The sequence below is a fragment of the Hermetia illucens genome, chromosome 3 (genome assembly GCF_905115235.1).
Source record: "Hermetia illucens chromosome 3, iHerIll2.2.curated.20191125, whole genome shotgun sequence".
Lineage (NCBI taxonomy): Eukaryota > Metazoa > Arthropoda > Insecta > Diptera > Stratiomyidae > Hermetia > Hermetia illucens.
The window spans coordinates 168,519,535-168,541,566 of NC_051851.1; the positions used below are offsets into that span (position 1 = coordinate 168,519,535).

Consider the following 22,032-nt stretch of genomic DNA (forward strand, 5'->3'; position numbering starts at 1 on the left):
GTACTTCCAACGACCATTCCGTGTGATACTGCTAACTGGGTAATGCGCAGTCCTTTACGATTGGTATGTAAGCTATGGAAGCCGACATATCGCCTGAATACGGGTTCCTTCCCTACTTGACTGTTGAAATCTCCAAGTATGATTTTGATATCCTTTCGCTTATATTTTCAAAGCCGATAACATCAGGTTTCATTTTTTGGCTGACTAAGAAACTTACTCCGAACACATGGTTTACTGGATGGCCGCTATGGTGTAACGGCTTTTCTCCAGGAAACCGGTCCCTGTCCATTCCATCTCTTGCAACGCCGTTACATCAGCCTTATATTGGGACAGGATATCGGCTAGCTGCTCAGCAGCATTCGGTCTGTACAGGGAGCGCACTTTCCACGAAAAAATGCGCAAATCGTTAATTCGTTGTCGTTACCGGGTTCGTTGTTCTAAAATCCAGTCTATCCGAGGCTCCTTGCGTGGCTTCGTAACATCGCTTTTCCGTGTAGGGTTGGTACATTTTGTTCCATTTTTAGGCGCAGGAGACTCGCCTTCATCTCCCTCTGCAGTTTTTCATAAAGAAAGAACTCCCGGCGATCACCACGTGGAAGTGGAGATAAGGTTGGGTAGTAGAGCTGTTGATGTTGTTTCGGCAGGCGTTTCCCAGGTTTCATGCTCCACCGTGGGTACCAATCCACATTTCGCCCTGGGACGTATACTATCCTTTGACCGCCACTTCTCATCACCATTACCACTATGCAGCAATGTATGATGCTTCTTGTTGCACGTGCGACATCGAGTTTTCCTTGTGCAATTCGTGACGTTGTGGCCCTTTCTCATGCAGTTGTAACAGGCGCCTTGTTCCTTTCTTGGGGTATACTCAATGCCTTAAACTGGCCCCGTTGACTACCAACATGATCCTTTTGGCGAAAACTACACGCGACTGCTTCATTCGCTATGAGTGCTTCTATCTTGCCAGTCTATTTTGTTGCACCTAATCGCTCGGAAACGACCAATTGGAAAATCCATGAAAGTTTCCAATTTCGGAGTTTCGGAGCCTGATCCCAGCGAGGCCTCACATAGCTTTCGCGATGGAATATCCAATTTCTGGCTGACCACGATTCCAATTGTCGACGTTTATGCCAATCGCTTTCATGTTGACAAGAAATTCAGTAGTTGAATTGCCTCAGTTTTTATAGCTGAATCTCGTTCGTCCTTGGCAAATGCAAGATGATAGAACTTGTGCTTATGATTCTATGCAATTGCTTTCCTGTTGTCGAATCGCTCCGCTAATAATTTCCAAGCCGCTTCGTAGTTATCGTTGGTTATGTACAAATTTTTTTAAATATTACGCCTTCTCGACGGCTGACAAACCTTCGCTGTTGTATACTATCGTCGTCAAAAGGTCGTAGAACCTTCTTCATCGATCGAAATTTCTATCAAACTGCGGAATGGTTATTCCCTCCAATCTGATTGTATTGTTGGCTGCTGCTGTCCACGGTAGACTAGTGGGCTCCTTGACACCAGCCTCACAAATCGAGAGGAGCTCCATATAGGTGTCTTCGGCCTTGTTGAATTGCTGAGAATATTATTCCCGCTGCTCCCTGGTCAACTTCCCATTGGACAAAAGCACTTGATGTGTCGTCGTGATCGTGGTCCAAAGTTCTGCTAGACGCTGTTGCCCCGCCTTGAAGTATCCATCCAAATCTTTTCAGCTCAAAGCTTATCACTTAAAACCAAGGACTCTGTGCAATATCCATCGAAACTTTGACCAATCATTATTACTATTTTCTCCGATAATAAGAACGTGATCGAATTAATCTCATGGCATCTATTTGGCTCTATCCTTTCTCCGCCCTTAATTCACTCTTTCTTATCTCCTCTGCACGCTTCTAACATTTCTCGGAAAATCCCCATCTAAACATTTAGAAAACGAAATTCTGTTTTTAAACTTATTACTATGCAAGGAAGCACATCAGCGTCATATTGTTACCAAGACTAAGGATAGCGTAGTTCCAGCAAAGTCCTCAATGGTATCTTTAACAGTAACAACAACTTTGTCGCGAACACGCAAGGGACACTGAAATTATGAGTTATTCCTCTTTAAGTCTTTGTATAAACAGAAAACATTTTCATAGATAAAATCCTTTAATACCACTCCGGATCCTTCTGCTTTTTTCAGCTCCTCTCTCCGTATGGGAAGGAAAAAATAAATGTAACGATACCCAATTTGCACTTGAAGTTTTCCTTTATCTTTTGGGTTGTCGTTACTTGGGGAACAACTGCATGAAGTGTTAAAAAATTGTGATCCGGATATCCTTACTTCCAATTTTTCATCTTGAATAAGCAGTGCTTGATTCAGTGCTCAGCAGGAGAGCGAGTATAAGCCCTGGTTGGAGGGGGTTGCAAGCTTTTCCCAGACTTTCTTCGTAACTGTATGCAACCATGCACTTTTGCGGTTGTATGCACTTCTAGCCCACTAGGTTTTCATACCGTTCGATTTTCATTGTTATGCATAACGCGTACCTGAGCAAAGAATTCTCTTTTGGAAGAACTGTAATCTCAAAATGGAATAGGTATTAAAATCGTGGCTAGGTTGTATGGTTGTGGGTTTCTCGTTTTTATTTCGCATTGGCTAGGGGATGTAATTGAAGTCTTCGCATAATGTAGAGCTAACGTGCAATATGGATTTTGTAGTTATTCCAATTTTACAAGCACAGTTTATGGCAACTGAGGTTGTATCCTCGAATATAACCCATTGAAGTAGGCGAAAAATTGTTGGTCCAGTTAACCAGTTGAAGTGCCTTTTTGCACAAAAACCGGGATTGTCAAAGAAGCTAGGTATCAACTCACATCAAATGAGAAACCAACTTTCTCAAGCCAGTAAGAAACCTATTATTCACGAAGCTTTGATTCAATTATCTGAATAAAATTTTGAAAATTACCCTTAGGGGCAAGAATTTGAGATTGCATCTTGCTTGAGTTGGTGATAGGAAGGTTGCTATCCTATCCGAATGCTAGCGGTACGCGAAGTTGATGATGAATTGCATCTTCCGGGGAAAAACGAAATAAGCACACTGAATGTGTTCTCCTTTCTGGGGTATGCATTCAGAATATTATCGCGGTCGAAGACTGATTTGGAAATCGTCCGGCAGCGGTTACGGACCACTATATCGAAACTCTGAATGCATCATATAAATTCTACCATCCAGTGAATGAAGCTTCCCAGTGACAACAGAGTCAAGGGCGTGGTTGACTTTAGGACGCAACGTCACTACAAGCCGAATTGTTGCATGCTTAATTTTGGAGCAAGATGAGGGTCAGTCCCTTGCATGTGGCTGTTCGTAAGGCAGATTGCGGGTTGACCCTACTTAACTGGGAGGATTGATCTTTCAATCCATTGAGGAAAGCAGAGTCAAACTAAAAGCGAATCGGCGAATGGAAGTCGAGGGTAATGCATGGTATACATATAAGCTCTTTACTAAGACGGAAGCATTCCTATATGTCATTCAGGATCGCGTGGTTGCCACCTGGGCCTATCAAAAGCTTGTAATGACAGAGACCATGGAGTTGAAGACGTTTCTTCTTCTTTTTCTTCAGCCTTTGTCCCGTTCACAAGCGGGGTCGGCTCGTCGTGATCGGCTTTGCCATTTCGCTCTATCGAATGCCTGATCTGGGTGCAATCTCGAGGCTTTCAAATCCCCATCCAGCGTATCAAGCCACCGTTGCTTAGGTCTGCCTTTTGGTCCTTTACCATCGACTTCGATGTTCAGACCAATCTTGGCAAGTGAATTCTCGTTTGCACGAACTGCGTGACCATACCATCGAAGACGCCACGATCGGTGCAACCCCATAACGATCGCGGATATCCTCATTTCGGATGTGATCTAAACGTATGACGCCACTAGTCCAACGTAGCATCTTCGTCTCCATTACCGCAAGACCCCGTTCATTGTCTTTTATGATCAGCCAACACTCAGAACCATAGAGAGCGACTGGACGGACAACATTGCGGTAAATTTTAGATTTGAGACGTTCGTTGATACGTCGATCACAAAGGACACCAGTTGTGGAACGCCACTTCATCCAGGTTGCGTTAATGCGTGAAGCAATTTCATAATGCAGTTCTCCATTGGCTGATAGCGTTGACCCGAGGTATTTAAATCGCTCAGTTCTGGGCAGATCACTGCCGCTGACAGTGATTGTGCCTGTTTCATGGGGATCGGTCGTCAAAAATTCAGTTTTGTTTAAATTCAATCTATGACCGTGTTGCATGAGGCGATCATTCCATTTTTGAACAAGTTGCTCGAGATCATTTTTGCTATCAGATGCTAGGAAAACATCATCTGCATAAAGCAGTGTGTAGGGCGCTGGACGTTGGATATCCCATGTGACGGTGTCCATAACAAGGACAAAGAGGAGTGGTGAGAGGGCACTTCCTTGATGAACACCAACAGAGACACAAAGCGGTTTTGATACACCCGCCATACTTCGAACTTTACTTTTCGGATCGTGGTAGAGCAATTGAACCCAGCGCACGAGTTCTTCTGGCACGAAGTGTTGTCGTAAAGCATACCAGATGAGTTCGTGTGGTACACGGTCAAACGCTTTCTCTAGATCCAGAAAGGCAATGTAAAGAGGGCGATGCTTCTCACGGTGTTTCTCCATGAGTAACCGCGCAGCGTGTATTGCGTCAGTAGTTCCGCAGTTCTTGACAAATCCGGCTTGATTCACGGTTATTTCAACGATTTCCCGAATACGGTTGTCAAGAATGCGTTCAAAAATCTTGATGGTATGGGAAAGTAACCGGATCGGACGGTAATTTGAACATTCTGCTGGGCTACCTTTCTTTTTCCATATTGGAACAGTGGTACTTTCTTGCCATTCAGATGGTGTTCTTCCTTCCTGAATAACCCGATTAAAGAATTGACTGAGCCACGGTGTTGGGTCCCAGCTCTTCGCTTTCCAGAGCTCAGATGCGATGTCGTCAGGTCCCGTTTCATTTGTTTTATTGCCTCCTCGACTTCAGTTGCGTTGACTTGTGGAACTGCTCCAAATGTCGGTAATGATTGTGGAAGTGGAGGATGAGCAAATTCTTTAGTTGAAATCTGCTCGAAGTATTCTCGCCATCTATCCGTTGCGGCTCGACGGTTGGTAAGCAAAGTACCGTTCTTGTCATTAACACAACAGAAGTGTTCGATATCCTGTGTGCGTTCATCACGGCTTTTAGCAAGTCGATACAGATCTCTCTCGCCATCCCGAGTGTCCAGTTTATCGTAAAGATTTTTGAAATGGTTGGCTCGGGTGACAGCGACCGCTTTCTTTGCTTCCCGGTTGGCATTCTTATAAATTTGCCAATTGGCAGGCGTTTTATCGTCGAGAAATTTGTGGTAGAGGCGTTTCTTTTCACGGACCTTCATTTCAACATCATCATTCCAAAGCCAAGTATCTCGGTTGATGTACCGCTTACCCGGCTTGGTGACCCCGAGGGTTGCAGAGGCCGCTTTGTGGATCGTGTCTTTCATTTGGTTCCATGATTCTTCCACATTCGTAATGGTTGGCAATCGTATGAGTGAGACCGTTTCTTGTTTCTTCTCACCAAATCGCCACCATTTAATGCGCGGCGGGCCAGTGCGTTCCTCACGCCGTTTTATCGGTGGCTTAATTCGCAGGACAGCAATCAACGGCCGATGTTGAGGTGCGATGGTCTCATAGGGAACGACTTTGCAATCATTGACAGTGATAAAATGCTAGCGTCTTATGAGAATGTAGTCGATTTGCGTTTTATTGTTCCCACTATAAAATGTGGGAAGATGAGACAATCGTTTGATGATCCATGTATTCATAAGTACTAGGTCATGGGTGTCCGCAAAATCGATTATACGCTCGCCACCTTCATTGCGCGCTCCGAACGCCTTTCCCCCATGGCACCTGCTACCGTCTGCCTTTTCACCCACATGACCATTAAGGTCGCCGGCAATGATTATGTAATCGTCAGCAGACACGTGACAAGTCTTTTCATCGAGAAGTTTCCAGAAGGCATCTTTCTCGGCATCAGGTCGACCTGTCTGTGGTGCATACGCGGTGAAGAAGTGAATAGTGCGATCGGCTGATATAATGGTGAGCTTCATCAGCCGATCATCAAATCGTTCGACTTCTTTAATGGCATCACGGAAACCCTCTGAGATGGCAATGCCAACACCATATTGAGTGTGTGGGTTACCAAAATAGAGAAGTTTGTAGCCATTTTTACCGCGTTCGCGTTCAATGTCGCAGCTTTTGGCACCAGACCATCGGGTTTCTTGCAGAGCGCAGATGTCAATGCGCTTTTTCCGAAGGGCTCTTGCGAGTTCCTTCGTCTTTCCAGTTAAGGTACCAACATTTATCGTGCAGACAGGTATTTGTTTTGTTCGTTGTGTGCGGACTAACTTGCTTACGTCCTGACGCCGTCCATGCGTCAAGAACCCTTGCCCATTTCTCGACAGGACCGGGGCCCGTCCTGCCACGTCGACTGAAGTGGACGCCCTAGCATTTCTCCGAGGCCCGTGACTTAATCCGATCATCATGTTTGTAACGACATTCTATGCATTTTCTTGGTCGACCTGTAGCGGGGCCTGTCACCAAGAGAAATCAGGTAGGATTTAGCATAGTAGAATAACTCCAACTATACTCTATTTATCTCTTTCCCTGATCTCAGCATTTTATTTTTGTTTTACTGAGGATAGTACAGAGTACGTTGCCTCAAACCCTCCTCCTTTACCTGGGCTTGGGACCAGCATACTATGTTAATAGCATGGCGGAGTTTCGGAGTTGAAGACGTTTAACCATCGAATATTAAGCTGAGCTGTTGTGGCGCGAATGTGGACGGCACATGGACATGGTGCTGTATGTAAGGTCTTTTATCAAAATTGATGGCTAATCACGAGGTACGTCCGGTTTACCAATATCAAAATATTTGATAGCTCTGCTTATGGCCTGTATTAGAACCTTCAAGGTTTAGCTAATCGACATATACCACCATACAACAAACCTGTCATAATATTGCTATCACTAATTATACTAATATTAAATGGAAATACGTAGAGAAGTAGATGAATTGTTAGCCACAGGCGCTCCCATAATTTTTTAGCTAGAAATATTGCATCTTAATCCCTCACGGCTTCCCTAAGATTCTTGGCACTCTCCACACTCTGGTTCAAACCATGCAAAAATAGACCATTCTTTAAAAATGTAGGAAGTCGTAAGGGTTTCTCGATGGATTCCTCCACTAACCTACCACGGATCACTGAAACAAGAGCTCCTAAATATTTTTTAAGTAGGTGGGGTCACCCGAGCCTTAGCTTAGCACTTAGTGCTAGTGTTGTTGAGGAATGCTTACAGAAATCTTGTTTAAGAGGTAGTTTTCCTCTTCGGCGCCCAACGTGGGCATTTAAGACTAGCTTATAAATGTTCACATTATAATAATAAATTATTATTAACTTTTTTTGGTTAGAAATCTCAACCGAGGAAATTTTGAGACCACCTTTTTTCATATTTGCCAGTTGGATAGTTTCTGAGAGCGGGTCCTTAAAGTAATTGATCCTTTTCAAATCCCCGCGCTCCTACCCTTTGATACTAACGTCAAAATAAATATTTGTTTCGAAAAGTACTAATTGAGATCTTTCATGTGATATGGCTATATTCGGTGAAAAATCTTGCGCACCGACCCTTCTTTAAGTTCGACATGCGACAAAATAATTCACCGTATTTGTACTAGTTCTCTGTTCCCATTTTCCACCCAAATTTTGGGTTAACTGGTGTAACAGTTTCTGAAAAAAGTCCGTGTCACAGACGAACAAACAGGCAAACTGACAGACAAAGAGACAGACAGTGAGTTGATTTCAACAAAAAGGAAACAGAGCCCGACATAGATACAAACAAGACCAAGATTATCGGGCGCCATTGAATTCATCAATTCGTCTATCTATGGAGCGTTCATTCTGCTGATGACAATAGCGCTAGATTCGCCTGCGATGTTTTGTCTAAAATCTGGAAATGCAAATAACTCAACACCAACATTAAGTTGACGCTTTCCACGTTGTTGCCTTTCGCCTGCTGTACGGGAGTAGTACAATGAAAGTGACCGCCACAGTTCTTCGACAGTTCGGAACCTTAGATAACACCTATCTCCGCTACATCACCGAGGTATTTTGGCCGGACCCAATATTGAATGAAGAATTTTGGATAAATGAGGTTGTATTTACGTTTACACTCCTTCCTCCCCGCCGTCTGCTTTGTAATAATTTCAAGATTTTAGATAATTTGCTTCTTGAGTTTTCAGATGGTGACAGTAGCATTTTCAACTCCGAAGCGGAGGTTCGTTTTGGCAGATGAAGATGAGTGTCCTGGAAGCTGAACTTTGTTTTCCCCTGCGTTTTGTGTAAAACAAAACCGGCATCTTGTTTTATCAAATGCCTGATATGGGTGCAATCGCGAGGCTTTTAAATTCCCATCCAGCGTATCAAGCCATTGTTGTTTCCACCGGCGTTTTGGTCGCTTACCATCGACTTCTATAGTCAGACCAATCTTGGAAAGTGAATTCTCGTTAGCGCAAATTACGCTATCATATCATCGAAGGCAACCTTATATCGATCGCGGATATCCTCATTTTGAATGTGATCAAAACGTGTCACGCCACTAGTCCAAAGCAACATCTTCGTCTCCATTACCGTAAATGGAAGCCACTTTTTCCAAGTTGCGCTTATGTGTGAAGTGATTCCATAACGCAGTTCTCCATTGGCTGATAGCATTGACCCGACATGTTTAAATCGTTCTAGGTAGGTCACTGCCGCTGAGAGAACTGAGCGATTTAAATATCTCGAGTCAATGCTAACAACCAATGCAGAAATGTTTTATGCTCCTCAGATAGGAAAGCACAAAACCTTTTATACCTGAAGCGTATAGTTTCCGGTTTCCCGACTTGTTATTATTGTACAAGAGCAATTTCATGCCGTGACCGCAACCGAAATGAGAACATCCGGCACCGATATGGGGCTGTACATGTCGTAAAGAAGTCAAAAGGAAAGGATATTGGATGGAATAGTCATGCTACTCGTGGTGATGAGAACTGAATAATTAAGTTAGGCCTGAACACCAAAGTCAATGGGAAGCAAACCAAAAACCGACAAAGCGATTAGTTGCCACTGGATTGAAGTGCCTCTCGGCATCACCGGGAGCAAGCCTATGATAGAGAGATGTCGCAAAACTGATCTAGATGAGCCGACTCCACTGGCGAACTTGACAGTGGCTAAAAAAGAAGGAGAAAAACTCTAATCGGATACTTGGCTTATTTCCCAATTTGCTGTATAGAAGACTTGCCACAATTTGAGCCACTTCTAAAGTGGGCAAATCTTTGTCAATATGTTATATGGTGTAGGGCAAGAGGGAGCAATGCACTCACTAAGGGTATGAGTATTGGAGCAACAAAGCTCATTCTTCTTACAAGAAAAACCAGGGATGAGTATTCAATTTGTAGTTCAGTTGATATTTCCTTACTGAAGATGACTTCTAAACTTTCTTGTCGCCGGTCAGTCAAAATCTATCTGACCTTGTACTAGACTCTGAACTAGAATAGAGTTCCATTGATGATGAGGCGGTGAAACTCGCAGAGATTTACATTTCGAGAAAATTGTTTTTTTATATCAAAATTAGTCAGTTACTTTTCGTCACTGCGGGCAGACTTCCGCACAAAAAAACAACTGTTGGAATGAGACCATCAGGAGCACTGTCCTATCATCGAGTTCAAGGCCGCCCATGTTAGCACAGTTAGGGTAAAACTGCACACGACCACGAAAGAATCCGGTACTCCGATTAAATTAATAGGACCAACTAGACTGACCCTGACCAATGTGTAATACCAGATAAGAGCACCATAATTACTCTTGAGACCATTCAACATCAACAAACTTCTGAAACAAGAAGATGGCGTATCATGAATTCTTTTAACCTGCCCCTGGAAAGGGCGATGCTGATGTTAATGAGAGAGACACCATCCTCTCTAATTCCACCCAACTACTAACCTATGCCAAAGATATTCAGTCTGGCACGAAAAACTAGTGATGCACAATCTACCTTCATCTTGATCGGTTGGTGGAAAATTTTGGGCTGCAAATTAATGCAGGCTAGATAAAGTACATGGTGTCAACGTTAGCAACAAACAAACAGCAACAACATCAAATTGCACTGGTCCATTGAGAACAAAGAAGACCGTTAATAATTTTTCCTATCTAGGTTTCAAAATCACAGACGATAACAGCTAAGACGATGAAATGTGCACATGGTTGTTGGCATCCCACAGAGCCTATTTCAGCTTACTAAAACTCTTCCGCTCGAAACGTTTCACCATAGGGTCAACGCTATTACTGTGCAAGACAATGAATGATCTTGCCGTTCATCATGTATTCCTTACTCCTTATTCTCAACAGGAAAAATTGCGAATATTACGCCGCATTCGAGAGAAGAATCCTGCGTAAAATTTTTGTCCTCCTATATGGGGATGATTTATATAAATTCATGAGCTACACCACTACCGTCCGCTCCTAGATAAAATCGGGCTTCCTAGATTATGTTGGATGGGACTATTAATCTGCATGAGTTGAGGATGATCCAGCCCGGAAAGTCTAAAAGGCAATATCTATGATAGAAAACGAGACAAAAAACCGTAAACAGACCCTGGCTGAGATGGAGTGATCCGGAAGGCCAGGGCGCCCAATAGCTATTAGAGATATTGAATTGGTGGACCTTGACACAAAGCGAGTATGTCTGCAGTTCATTGTTCTGGTAGGTTTCGACCGGATGCCGGTTATTGCGCCGCTGATAATTGATGATGATTGATCATTTACAGAATCCCAAAAATGTTCTTTGTATATTTTCTTTCAACGTTTGTTTATTGGCTTTTGGAACTGACTGAACACTGACTTAATTTTGGCTTTCTTCTTCCATTGCTTCCAAAAATGGCCACTAGTTCATAAAAGTTATAGGAGTTTCCTCAACAGCAATCATATACATACCAGTTTACCTATGCTCGGCGATAGTTTTCCGGAAATGCAGTACTAAGTAGTTCCAGCATCTATCTGGAACTTTAGCATACTAGCATCTTCGACAGCGAACTATAAGTGCGGTATGCTGAAAAGGCACCCGTCATAAAATTTAGGCCCTGAAAGTATCCAAAATTATTGAAGACTGCCTGCTTCTATTGGAAAATTAGAGCCTTTGTGACCTCTCAAGGATTGTACCGAATTGCCAAAGAACTTGGTTGATATAATCAACTTATTAAGTTTAGATCTTTTTTTTTGTGTCGAGGATGCTGAGCATCCTGAGCTCACATCCACTTGATGACGGACCGGACCACTTGAGAAGCAACACACTTCCTCTCTTATGGTCAACGGACTCCTCTTTTTTGGGGTTAAACTCCCAATATTATCAAAAAGCATGATTGACTGTGGATGCAGACTCAGGACTCGTAGCATTCTCAGGAAAAAAATTCACTCATCCTGGTCCAGGTGTGAGCTTAGGACTTCAATATAATTCGCACTCATGTCGTGTTTGCGGTTATATATATATGAAGCAATTACTACCTATCACTACTTTCGGTCACGCTGCTCCCAAGGCAGAGGTGAAGCAGCATCTGGTGAGTTGTGTCTGCCCTGGACGAAACAGTCAGGCAAGATTTTTGGATTGGTTTGTTTATATTCAATAGAGGTTGGTAATTTTGGAAAAAAGGACCTAGATCGGGAATTTATAGATCTTCTTCTTCTTCAATGCTTTCAACGGATAACTCGAGATTTGGTTTATGGGAGCAGAAATGGTATTGTTGACATTCATTGATTTTATGATGATTTTAAAATTTTGAACTTCTAATTAAGAAAGACAAGCCTCCATTAGGGTCAGCGCTTTAGATAGGTCTCCATTTAGAGCTCTTAAAGATCATCTAAGCTTTTATTACGATAATCACATAAATGGTGTGCCCTTCCACCCTTCCACCCTTCCTACAAAGTCATACCACTCATTGTCACAAACCGCATGTTCGCCTTAAATTTTCGTTAAGACAGGATCAGTCATTTCTGAGCGTGGCCGACAGACAGACAGACGGTTTTGTTCATAAAACAAAGCTGGGAAAGGATGCCCCTCCAGTTAGCATAACTCATATCGTTTTATTCACTATAGCACTGGATCCCACATTGGGCGCCAAAACATTAAAGACTGTTGACACTGATAAATACTTACTCTTTACCCTGACGTTATTCCAACAAAAATTCCAGATAAATTTCTTAACTTTTCACTACAACAGAAATTGAAATCATACAAAATATGTATCTTTTCTGATGAAAGCAAGAGTCAATATCAATTAATGTGAAACAAGGCCAAACCAAAGATAAGTATCTTCATGCTTTTATTGTACAGGTTGGCCCTTTAAGTTAAAGTAGCCCATTTTCAAAATATATCCCCGCAGACCAACAACTGAAAAATTACTCTGAAAAAAAGATTGCAGCTACTCTGAGCAAATACCATATTTAAGGAAATATGAAAATGTCCCCATTTTTAGCTCCTAGAAACCGTCTTGCAGTTGGTTTTCAACTTTCACTCATTAACCAGAAAATCAAGGCATGAACAATTTTTCTTGCTGAAATTGAACATCATTTGTAAATATCTGTGATAGTGAATGCCTTTGAAATAAAAAGATACCGTAAAAAAGAAACTCAAGAAAACATCCGGCTAAGAAAACTGAGTGCTAAAATTTTAACTTCCCATCACACCCTCCCCCAAGCACGCACCTTGAAATGTCTATTGTATTTCATAGTGTATGTGAATGTCGTACGACTTAACATACCGTAAGCTTACTTTAAATCTTAAATCCACTAAATTCCCAACTTCTCTTGAAAGGTAAGTAATCTTAATTTCCTTCGATGGAAACTTTTTCAATTTTGCCTCCCACCGTTAAAGACAGTCGCCAGCCAGCAAGCAGTTCATAAGAAACTTTCACGAGCAATAAGAAAATACCACGAGGGTGTTAACTACCCGCAAACACTTCATAAGAACCACCACTAACACCCCTCCCATCTTCATAAGGAAGGCAGGTGCAGGAACGTGGCATCATCATTTAATTTTCAATCTGACATTGCACTTTGCACTTTTGGAAATATCTTCAACCTCCTCTTAACCCATTAGCTATTGCGGTTCGGAGTGTTTAAGAACATGATAACGTCCCATTATTTATATCTTCTTTTTTTTCCATTGCTTTTCGTAGATACAAGATACTAGGAACTAATATCAAGTTCAGAGGGTAAAGAAATAATAATCTGTCATTCTGTTCTCTTTTTTTTCTCATTTTTCGCTTTCACGTGCGCACTTTGCTGGCCTTTCACTGGCTGCCTTCTTTGTTCCGTCTGTCCCTGGGTTTCCTGTGCCCGTTGGGGGATGGGGTAATGTAGATATACCACACACAACACCAATGACAACGATAGCACCCACGGTACCTTTAGTGACGATTCCATCAGTGCAGAGGAGCGGAAACTATAGAGGTGAGTATCGATATTTTTATATAGTTTGTAGTGGGTGCATGAATAGATACTAAATGGAAGCACACGACCGCGATGTGTTCACAAGATACCGCCAAGTGGAGGAAAATAAGTTCAAAACTGCCAAAAGTTTGCTGGTGGTTTGCTTGGCAATATGTTGAATCAGGTGAACATTTGCGAAAACTTTGCTACTTCCTTGACGAAATAGGTAAGTGTTAAGATTACAACAATAGGTTTTTTGCTCAAAGGATAATTCTTACACTATCTAAATATGCAAACTAGCATTCTTCCCTTCCTTTGCAATTACTGAAGCACATTCCCAAAATCAGGACATAAACAACTCAAGGAACCAGAAGCTGAACGATTCAGTTATGAAAGGTTTTGTGTATTTCTTCTATAAAAACATTTGAGTGAACATTTGTTCGATTTGTGCCTTACGTGTAATATATGTGCATATACTATGTCTTAGAATTCGCACTTTGTCCTATTATAACTTTGCTAGTAATAGTGCGATTCCGACCAAACTCGGCTTTTTACCTACATTCCTGCAAAATGATCATGATTCTAGAATAGGTTTAAGAAAGGTTTCGAAGTCAATTATTATTAACTTCATTTGAACAGATATCGGAATAGAGAGTAGTGGCAGCTTCATAAATTGTTTCGAATTTTTCGCTTGAGTTGTTTCTGAGAATGGATCCGTGATTGAAGTTCGAAAGTACTAATCCCGACCTTTTATTCAATATCCCATATGGTTTTGCATGCTTGGAGACCCCCTTTAAATTCCTGTAGAACAGCGTGACTCACTGTATGCGTGGGTGTTTCCAGTTCCCACCTTCCCTTAACTTTTGGTGCCAAGCCGTATAACCGTTTCTGAGAAAAATGCGTGTGGTAGGCAGACATCCAGACAGACATCACTTAAAAGGAATATATCACCTCAGGAAATACCTGCCACAAGAAATACGAGAAGGTGCTCCACAGACTGTCATTCATCGGTTCACAGTCAGGTGAATACACCTGGTCAGTGCCTGATCCATTTTGGAGAATCTCGACAATTCTGCGATCTTCGCCGAAATTAGCGTTCGCGAAGGAAGGAAATCAAGGAAGCTATCGGAAGGATAATAAACACGGAAGTCCACAATGGGAAAATCATACAGCGGAACAGTGTCGGAATACAGACGAATCATCGTTCGGGTTATTCGGAGGGAAATAACGGTCATGTCCGAATCCGTAAAAGAAAAACATAATGTATACCAGGGTATCAAAAACATGGCCAGAGCCATTCTTGTATTGTACAACAATGAATGAACAAGAATGAAAAAATGCTTCAAAGAAAGCAAGCGTCAATCAGGTAACATAAGCGATGACCCTCGCAAATCCAATGGCAAAGAGGAGAAAGGAGGGAATAGACGACTCGTTTGAATCCTCGCACGACATGAAAAGACAAGAAGGTGAAAACAACTGCGGCGGTTCCAATCGATCCAAGAGATGTAAAGCCCCGAAAAGGAACCGGGAAAGCATGACTTTCACCCACATGATCGTTAAGGTCCCCTGGTATGATGATATAGTCATCAGCAGGCGCGTTACAGGTTTTTGCATCGACAAGTTGCCAGAAGATATCTTTCTCGGTATCCGGTTGGCGGAAAGCCTGTGACACGTAAAAGAAAATTACAGCTCGAATTAATTACAGTGTCGAAAAAAGGTCATAGGGCAGACGCCGATACCCTCAGGATGGTCAAATCGGGTTTGGAGCTGATGGACCTTAAAGACAGCATCAGCCGAATGAGACGCTGCCATAAAGTAAATTTCATTCTGGAGGTGAAAAATCTCCGGGCAAAACGGCTGAAAACTTCCTCGTCAAAATGGAGAAGTCCTTAGGGGAGATGAAAGTGAATGGCAGCAAAAGGAGATTGTGATACAGACATTGATAACGCCCAAGGATGATATCTGCCAGGCCCTAGAAAAACAGTTCGGACCACTCGGTTTGACAGACTATACAATTAGAGGATTTAGGAAGGCATATGGAAGCATCCATACGACAACTTTAAGCTTACCAGTGAAAACAGCTTCCGATCTGCTAGCGCCTGGTAAAGTAAAAATAGGTTGGATTGTCCGCCGACTCAGAGAACAGGTGTCCCTCAAGCGATGCTTTAGATGCCTTGAATTAGGCGACATCATGACGAAATGCACCTGTGACTGGAACAGGTCAAAAAGACGCAGAAAATGTGGGGAGAGGACCATATATTAAGGGAGTGCAAGGCTGACCCTGAATGTATGCTTTCCAAGGGAGAAAGACCTTTGACTATCGACACGTTGCAGGCAGCAGCAAATGCCCAATGTTTGGGAGAGCCTTAGATACAATAAAGAAATCAGGTGGACACAAATGAACCTCAACCACTGCGACACAGCGCAGGACCTACTCTCACAGACCATCTATGAAAGAAAATCGAAAGAATTATAATCAGCGAGCCTTATCGCAACAATAAGATTGATGCCTGAGTTGCAAAAATAACTCGCATGGTGCCAATGTGGGCGTGTAAAAATCGAGCTATCCAAGAAGTGATAGAAGTTGGATTCATTCGGGCAAAAATAGCTGGCATCTACCTATATAGTTACTTTATTCTACCAAGCGTGATAATAGCAGAATTCCAGGAAATGACAAGTGTGCTGGTTTTGGATGCAAGAGGTCGAAACCCTAAGAAATACCTTCTGCTCAGGGCTTTCGCGCCGGATCCACCTTTCGTGGGACAGGGTCGGGCTCAATAGTCGATCTGATCTGGTTTTTGAGTGAATGATCACTATTCTGATAGCCGCCACCAGACAATTTTCCTCAAGATTGAACACGGGCCATGGGGGTTCCCCGCGGAACTGGAAATCAGGGCTGATTCATCAAGAAGTTTAACGAAATTCCATTCATAGAGATGGTACACGAGTCACACTCCCTATGGTGCGGCTTCAGGAAAGGTAGCGCAAATGATGAGACGCATAATGATCGCATGCTATACTGCTATGCCGAGGCGACGAATCCCCGCAAATAGGCGTTGAAACTAGTATTAGAATGAAAAAATGGCGGGGTGGGGGCTGCATGCTTTCGAACAAGGGGGATCTGCCAACAATCTAGAGGATCAGATTTTAATGAGAAATGCCAAGTATATGCGAAATTTCAAGATAAGCTTAAGCAGCCTATACGAACTAGCAAGCAAGAATGCTTCAAAGAACTTTACTGTAATTGACTTTGTTCTGCCTGCATCAGCTGGTTGATAAAGTGATAGCGCTGTTCCCCCTGGATAAAGGGGAGCGCAAAAAACACAAGCAAGTATTGGACATCTACACCATACCTGCGGTAACTGAGGAGGGACTTGCAGGGATTTTTCAGAGAATTGGTGATAATAGAGTACCCGATTTGGAAGCGGGTCCCAATAAAGCCCTTAAACTTCCCATTAAGGCCAAACCCCGCGTATTTGAAGCCTGCATGATAGAAGGAGTTGTTTCGTTTTGCTACAGAAGCCCAATAAGCAACCGAGACAGCCATCATCATACCGCCTGATTTGCCTTATCGATATGGTATGGTATGGTATAGGATTATCTTCAGTAGACCTCTCCCTGTGATGCAATATAAGGATGGCCTTTTGGAGCCACAACTTGAATTTCGACAAGCCCACTCAATCGACGCCATAGACGTGGTGACGTTCGACGTTAAAAATGCATTCAGTCCAGCCAGCTGGGAGTGGATAAAAAGTTCAATGAGTGAAACGGGTGTCCCTAACTACTTGGCTAAGCTCCTCGAAAGCTACCTCTCGGGAAGGACCTTTTGGTACGCTACAAATGATAGAACCGGGCAGTACAGCATCACAGCAGGAGTAATTCAATGCTTAGTGTTGGGTCCTCTCCTGTAAATCGTGACGTAAAATAAGATCCGTGTCCTTCCTGTGCTAAAAGAGGCCAGGATAATCCATTTCACAAATGACCCAGCCATTGAAGTGTACGTCAACAAACCAATTAGCGTTATAAAAACATGTCCGGTTCTGCTTGACCTTGCGGTGGTCTTGATTGCAAACCATGGGAAAAGGAATATAATTAGTATTCGTGTTAGTGGCCAAATCATGACTTCAAAGCCAGTTATCAAATACTTAGAGGTGGTGATTAACGCAAAGATTAGTTTCAAGGAATATGCTTGTGAAAAAGCGGCAAATATCAGCGTACCGTTAGCGGTCACATTGGAGCCCCATGATTGAGCCGCAGATTACATCTGGCCGGAGTGGTTTTTTCTACAATAATATACGCAGTATCAGTTTGGGAAGAAATACTAGCGTGTGAGACCAATGGGAGGAGGGAAGCCACGACTTACCACTTGGCGGGTCTGAGGGTGTGCAGCGCCTTCAGAGCAATCTCAGGCGAGGCAGGGTGTGTTATTAGGAGAATAATCCCGATGGAGATTCTGGCATGCTGCCTGTACGAAAAAAGGACAATGTATCTTCATGAAAAGGATGCAATATTCCGAAAGGTGGCAAGATGGAAGTCACTGGAAAAGTGGTAGCAATAATGGAATGACTGACAAAGGAGCCGCTCGACCCATACTTAAATTCACCGTATTGAAGGTGGATTTAGCGACAAGACGGGAGGATTAACTACCACCTGATCCAATTCCTCCCTGGGCATGGTGATTACAAGAAGTATCTTCACCGATTCAGATGGATGATTGTCCCTTATACCTTGAATGTGGTGACACATCTGATGATCCTGAACATATCATGTTCTACAGTCTACGACTTTGCTCAGAGATGAGGCGCCTGTAAGACTCTCTGAAAATCAACATAAGCCTGCAGAACATCATCAGGTAAATGCTGAAGTCAAGAGGAAACTGGTGAATAATTAACCACGCAATCAAAAGGATTCCGGCCAGACTTAGAAAAGGAGGGCGCGTAAGGAGGGGGAGGGGCGAAAGAATGGAAGGCTTGATCGCTTAAAGCACAGTCTTCCCCGCGAAGTAATGCTTTGCGGTGGTTCCGCGGGGAAAAAAGAAGGAAAAGTGAGGGTGGTTCTAGAGTGCCAGAATTCGTTACTCTGTTGCAACCTGGCGCGGGAGTGTCTTTCTAAGATGACCAGCTCCATCCATACAAACGGACAGGCAGCCAGACAGACAGACCGAGAGAAACCCGATTTTAGTAAGGTTTTTTTTACACAAAACCTTAAAAGTCGGTTGCTGTTAACAAGTGCATTCCATCCCGCAATTCCTTCACTCAGTTTCTAGTCCCTAAAAGAAGGACGAAAAATTCTTCAATGTGCACCATAACACTTTCTTCCTTCATTCTCGTACATTTGTACGAACACTTGCATACATACCAAAATACAAAATGCAGTGTTCTGAGCAGCCAAGCAGAATAAAAACTGCAATGAAAACTTTCGAGGGCTGGTGGTTACGAATTGCCATCTTTTCGTGCCGTATAACAGCGTCCTTTGAATGAAGTGATAAATGCTCTCGAAAGAGCAAAAGATAGATGACAACTTTGCACAGTTTTTGCCCCGGATAAAGTCTGGGAAAAAAGTGGAAACTTTAATTTGTATAGTTGAGTACGTATCTACTCATTCAGATATTAATTATCGTAATGTATCAAAATGATGCCGATAAAAGGGAGCAGCGCAGACGAGGTTTTTATAACTTAATTAATTGCACTCTGGAAAAATTAACGATGGAAGCTAGTCATCAAGTCGGTTCTATGAGGACAGATATGTATATGAGTGCATATTAATGAGCGTTACTTCTACAAAAATCTTTCACACACAAAGCGATGGTAGCAGAATCCCATCAGTGAAATAACCGCTTTTTGCCCTCAAAGGATTCTTACCCACTCTCTAAGATAGAAAGTGCAGTTCTCCGTGGTTCGTACATGTTTGTGGCAGACAGTTGGATGTCTGACAATCGTGAGGTTTCACCACATTATAAGGGACGTTGAAGTGGTGAGAGGTCATGGTTTCAGTTAATAATAATTAGTCAAAAAGGTTTATCTCAAGCGAGATTGCTTCCTGTTTTGATATCCTTTTGTTCTACAGATATTTATTGTTCTACATATATGTCCAGGAGCTCCATTGAGTCGGATGAAGTGATTGAAATGATTGGCTACTAGAGCTGTCATGGAATCCTTCGGCGATTCAAGCGATGCTAACAGTTTTAAATCTGGGATGTCCATGCGCTGACTGTCCTTAAAGGATTCAATGAGTCGGTATTAAGGCAATAATTTCGCTTTCTTGCAGTCTGGGATTCTTGCAGTTTCGAGCAATACACTTTGCTCGATATTACTGGGTAACGATATCTCTTGTTATTAATGGCTTCATTAGAATATGAGAACGGGTACGGCTACATTGCTAGTAGAACTATTATCCTTTTAGCTAGGATTTGGGAGATAACAAATAACATATGAATACGTAACTTTGGGCTGATATATTGATAGTACTCGAAGAGTTAACAAATCTAATGATCATAAATTTATTGGCAATATTATTGGAGCAATTAAATATAAGTATAAATACAAGTCCTTTACCGACAAATTGTTGCCAATTCCCTTTCCAGGTCTCCCTGAGAAATCTACAAACTCCTGCTACACCATTCAGTGTCGCCCAATCAGCGGTCTCACTAAAATAGGGGATGCAATTGCATGGCATAGCCAGTAATGCAGTTTTCCTCTTCATAAGTTTGACCTAGCCACTGCCAGTCTTGTATGCTGACCAAGACGTTTGCCTGTATCTAGCCTGTCTGTTCTGCAGATTGCAAGTAGTGTCAGGTGTCTGGCATTTAGGGAGGGAGCTGAATCGTAGGGGTAAACGAAATCAACCTCAATCATTATAAGGCAGCTCCAAATCTGCTCTCGCAAACCATCCTAGTCTACAGAGACTGTAGACATGGCGGTAATCTGGGAACCTTATCGAAATTATGGTAGTCCTACGTGGGTGGAAGGGGCATCCAGAAACTCTATGACATGGGCCTGCGGTATGCAAACCATGCAAGAAAGAATGGCATTCTCGGAGGCGGTTTTGTAAAGGCAAAAGTTTACAGCCTCCATATTTACAACTGTTGCGACCGTTCTACTCCGGTATTAATTCAATATGAGGAGATGCTAGAAAGCTTGGTGTTGGATGCTAGAGACTGGAGCCTCAAATTATTGCTGCGATTTCAATGGTTAGGTCTTTGAGTGGGCAAGTCAAGTGGCAAACACCAGGAGCCAAATCCTACTCGAAACCTTCGCAGAACTGGACACTTTATTACCCAACGTTGGATGCATGCCCATGTTCTGAGGCAGAGGGTTAGGTTGAACCATCAATGTAAGCCACGTCAGTGCCTCCTTGGCGAGCAGGAGGGTTTGGCAAGTAAGTGAACTCATCCAAGTTGACCACCAGGCCAGAATATTAGAAACCAAGGAATGCGGAACAAAAGTGAAAAGGGACATGCCTCCCTACTTTAGAAGCAGTTCACGACTCGAAAAGAACGACGCTGGAAACAGGTAGTCACAAAATTAGCGTGTAACTAAGGCACACGGCCTCACAAAGGCGTTTCTACTTCAGCGGAAAATCAAACGACCGCTGGAACCAGGAAATCTTGCAGTTAAAATCATCGTATCTGCAAACGAGGGAACTTTACCAAAGGAAAAGAGGGAAACCAGAACATCGGCAAATTGCGAAAGAATACCACAATCTTCGAAGTTGTCTTAGAAGGCCGTAGTTGAAGCTGCTGCTTGAGGCAAATTCGAACTCGTGGGGCACCACCTACGAGGTTGTAATGACGTGCCCGCGACTGTTGTTCAAAATAATTACGAATCCTCTCTCACAACATGAACAAAGTACATATCACCATTGGAAGCAGTGGAAGAGGCAAAGGTTGGTTCAGTTACCACAGCCTTAAAAACGACTTGGTACACCCTCATCATATCACCAAACCTATCTTCTAGATACTATGCGGAAGATATTGAAGAGTATAATATACAACAGGTTGCTTCCGTTCGTCGAGCCGAAGGTTGGTCTACCAGAAAGTCAGTGTAGGTTTTGTCGGGTCGTGGATCTAGCTAAACAGGCTGGGCGGTGGAAACGCTAAATATCACAAATGCCTCTAATTCGTCCAACTGCAGTTGGATTAATGGCACATTGGCTGAACTGGGTATCCCTACTTGTTTAATTCGGAAAATCGAGTGTTATGTTGAAAAGGTTTCTTTCATACGTCGCCTGCTTTTCATGGTTGTTAAGTAATCCAGCCTGCTATGTTCGGCTCCTGTCTAGGAAAAAGCACTGGACAACGTGGTGAACCGGTAAATAATGAGCTGGGCATACCGGCCAATCGCCCCGAAGATATTCAGCGCATGTAAAACAGTATCGGGTGAGGAGCTGTGTGTCATTGCGGGATTTCCCCTAGATCTTCTAGTGAATGAAGCGTAATGTCTTTACCAGTGAAGTAGGACGAATTCGTCCAATGTGAATGCGGACTTCAGGAAAGGTACTTAGAGGG

The 22,032-nt window shown here is 42.9% G+C and overlaps 1 protein-coding gene across 2 annotated transcripts in view; it reads left to right on the forward strand.

Annotated features, from left to right (window-relative positions):
- The window catches only part of LOC119653079 (neurotrimin), a 190,732-nt gene that overhangs the window by 142,632 nt on the left and 26,068 nt on the right, over positions 1-22,032 (forward strand). The window contains exon 10 of one of the 2 annotated variants that reach the window (XM_038057567.1): positions 13,458-13,547. The exons of the other annotated variant lie outside the window; for it this stretch is intronic. Coding sequence (XP_037913495.1) covers positions 13,458-13,547 — 90 coding nt within the window. The remainder of the gene's footprint in view (positions 1-13,457; positions 13,548-22,032) is intronic. 2 annotated transcript variants of the gene reach the window in all.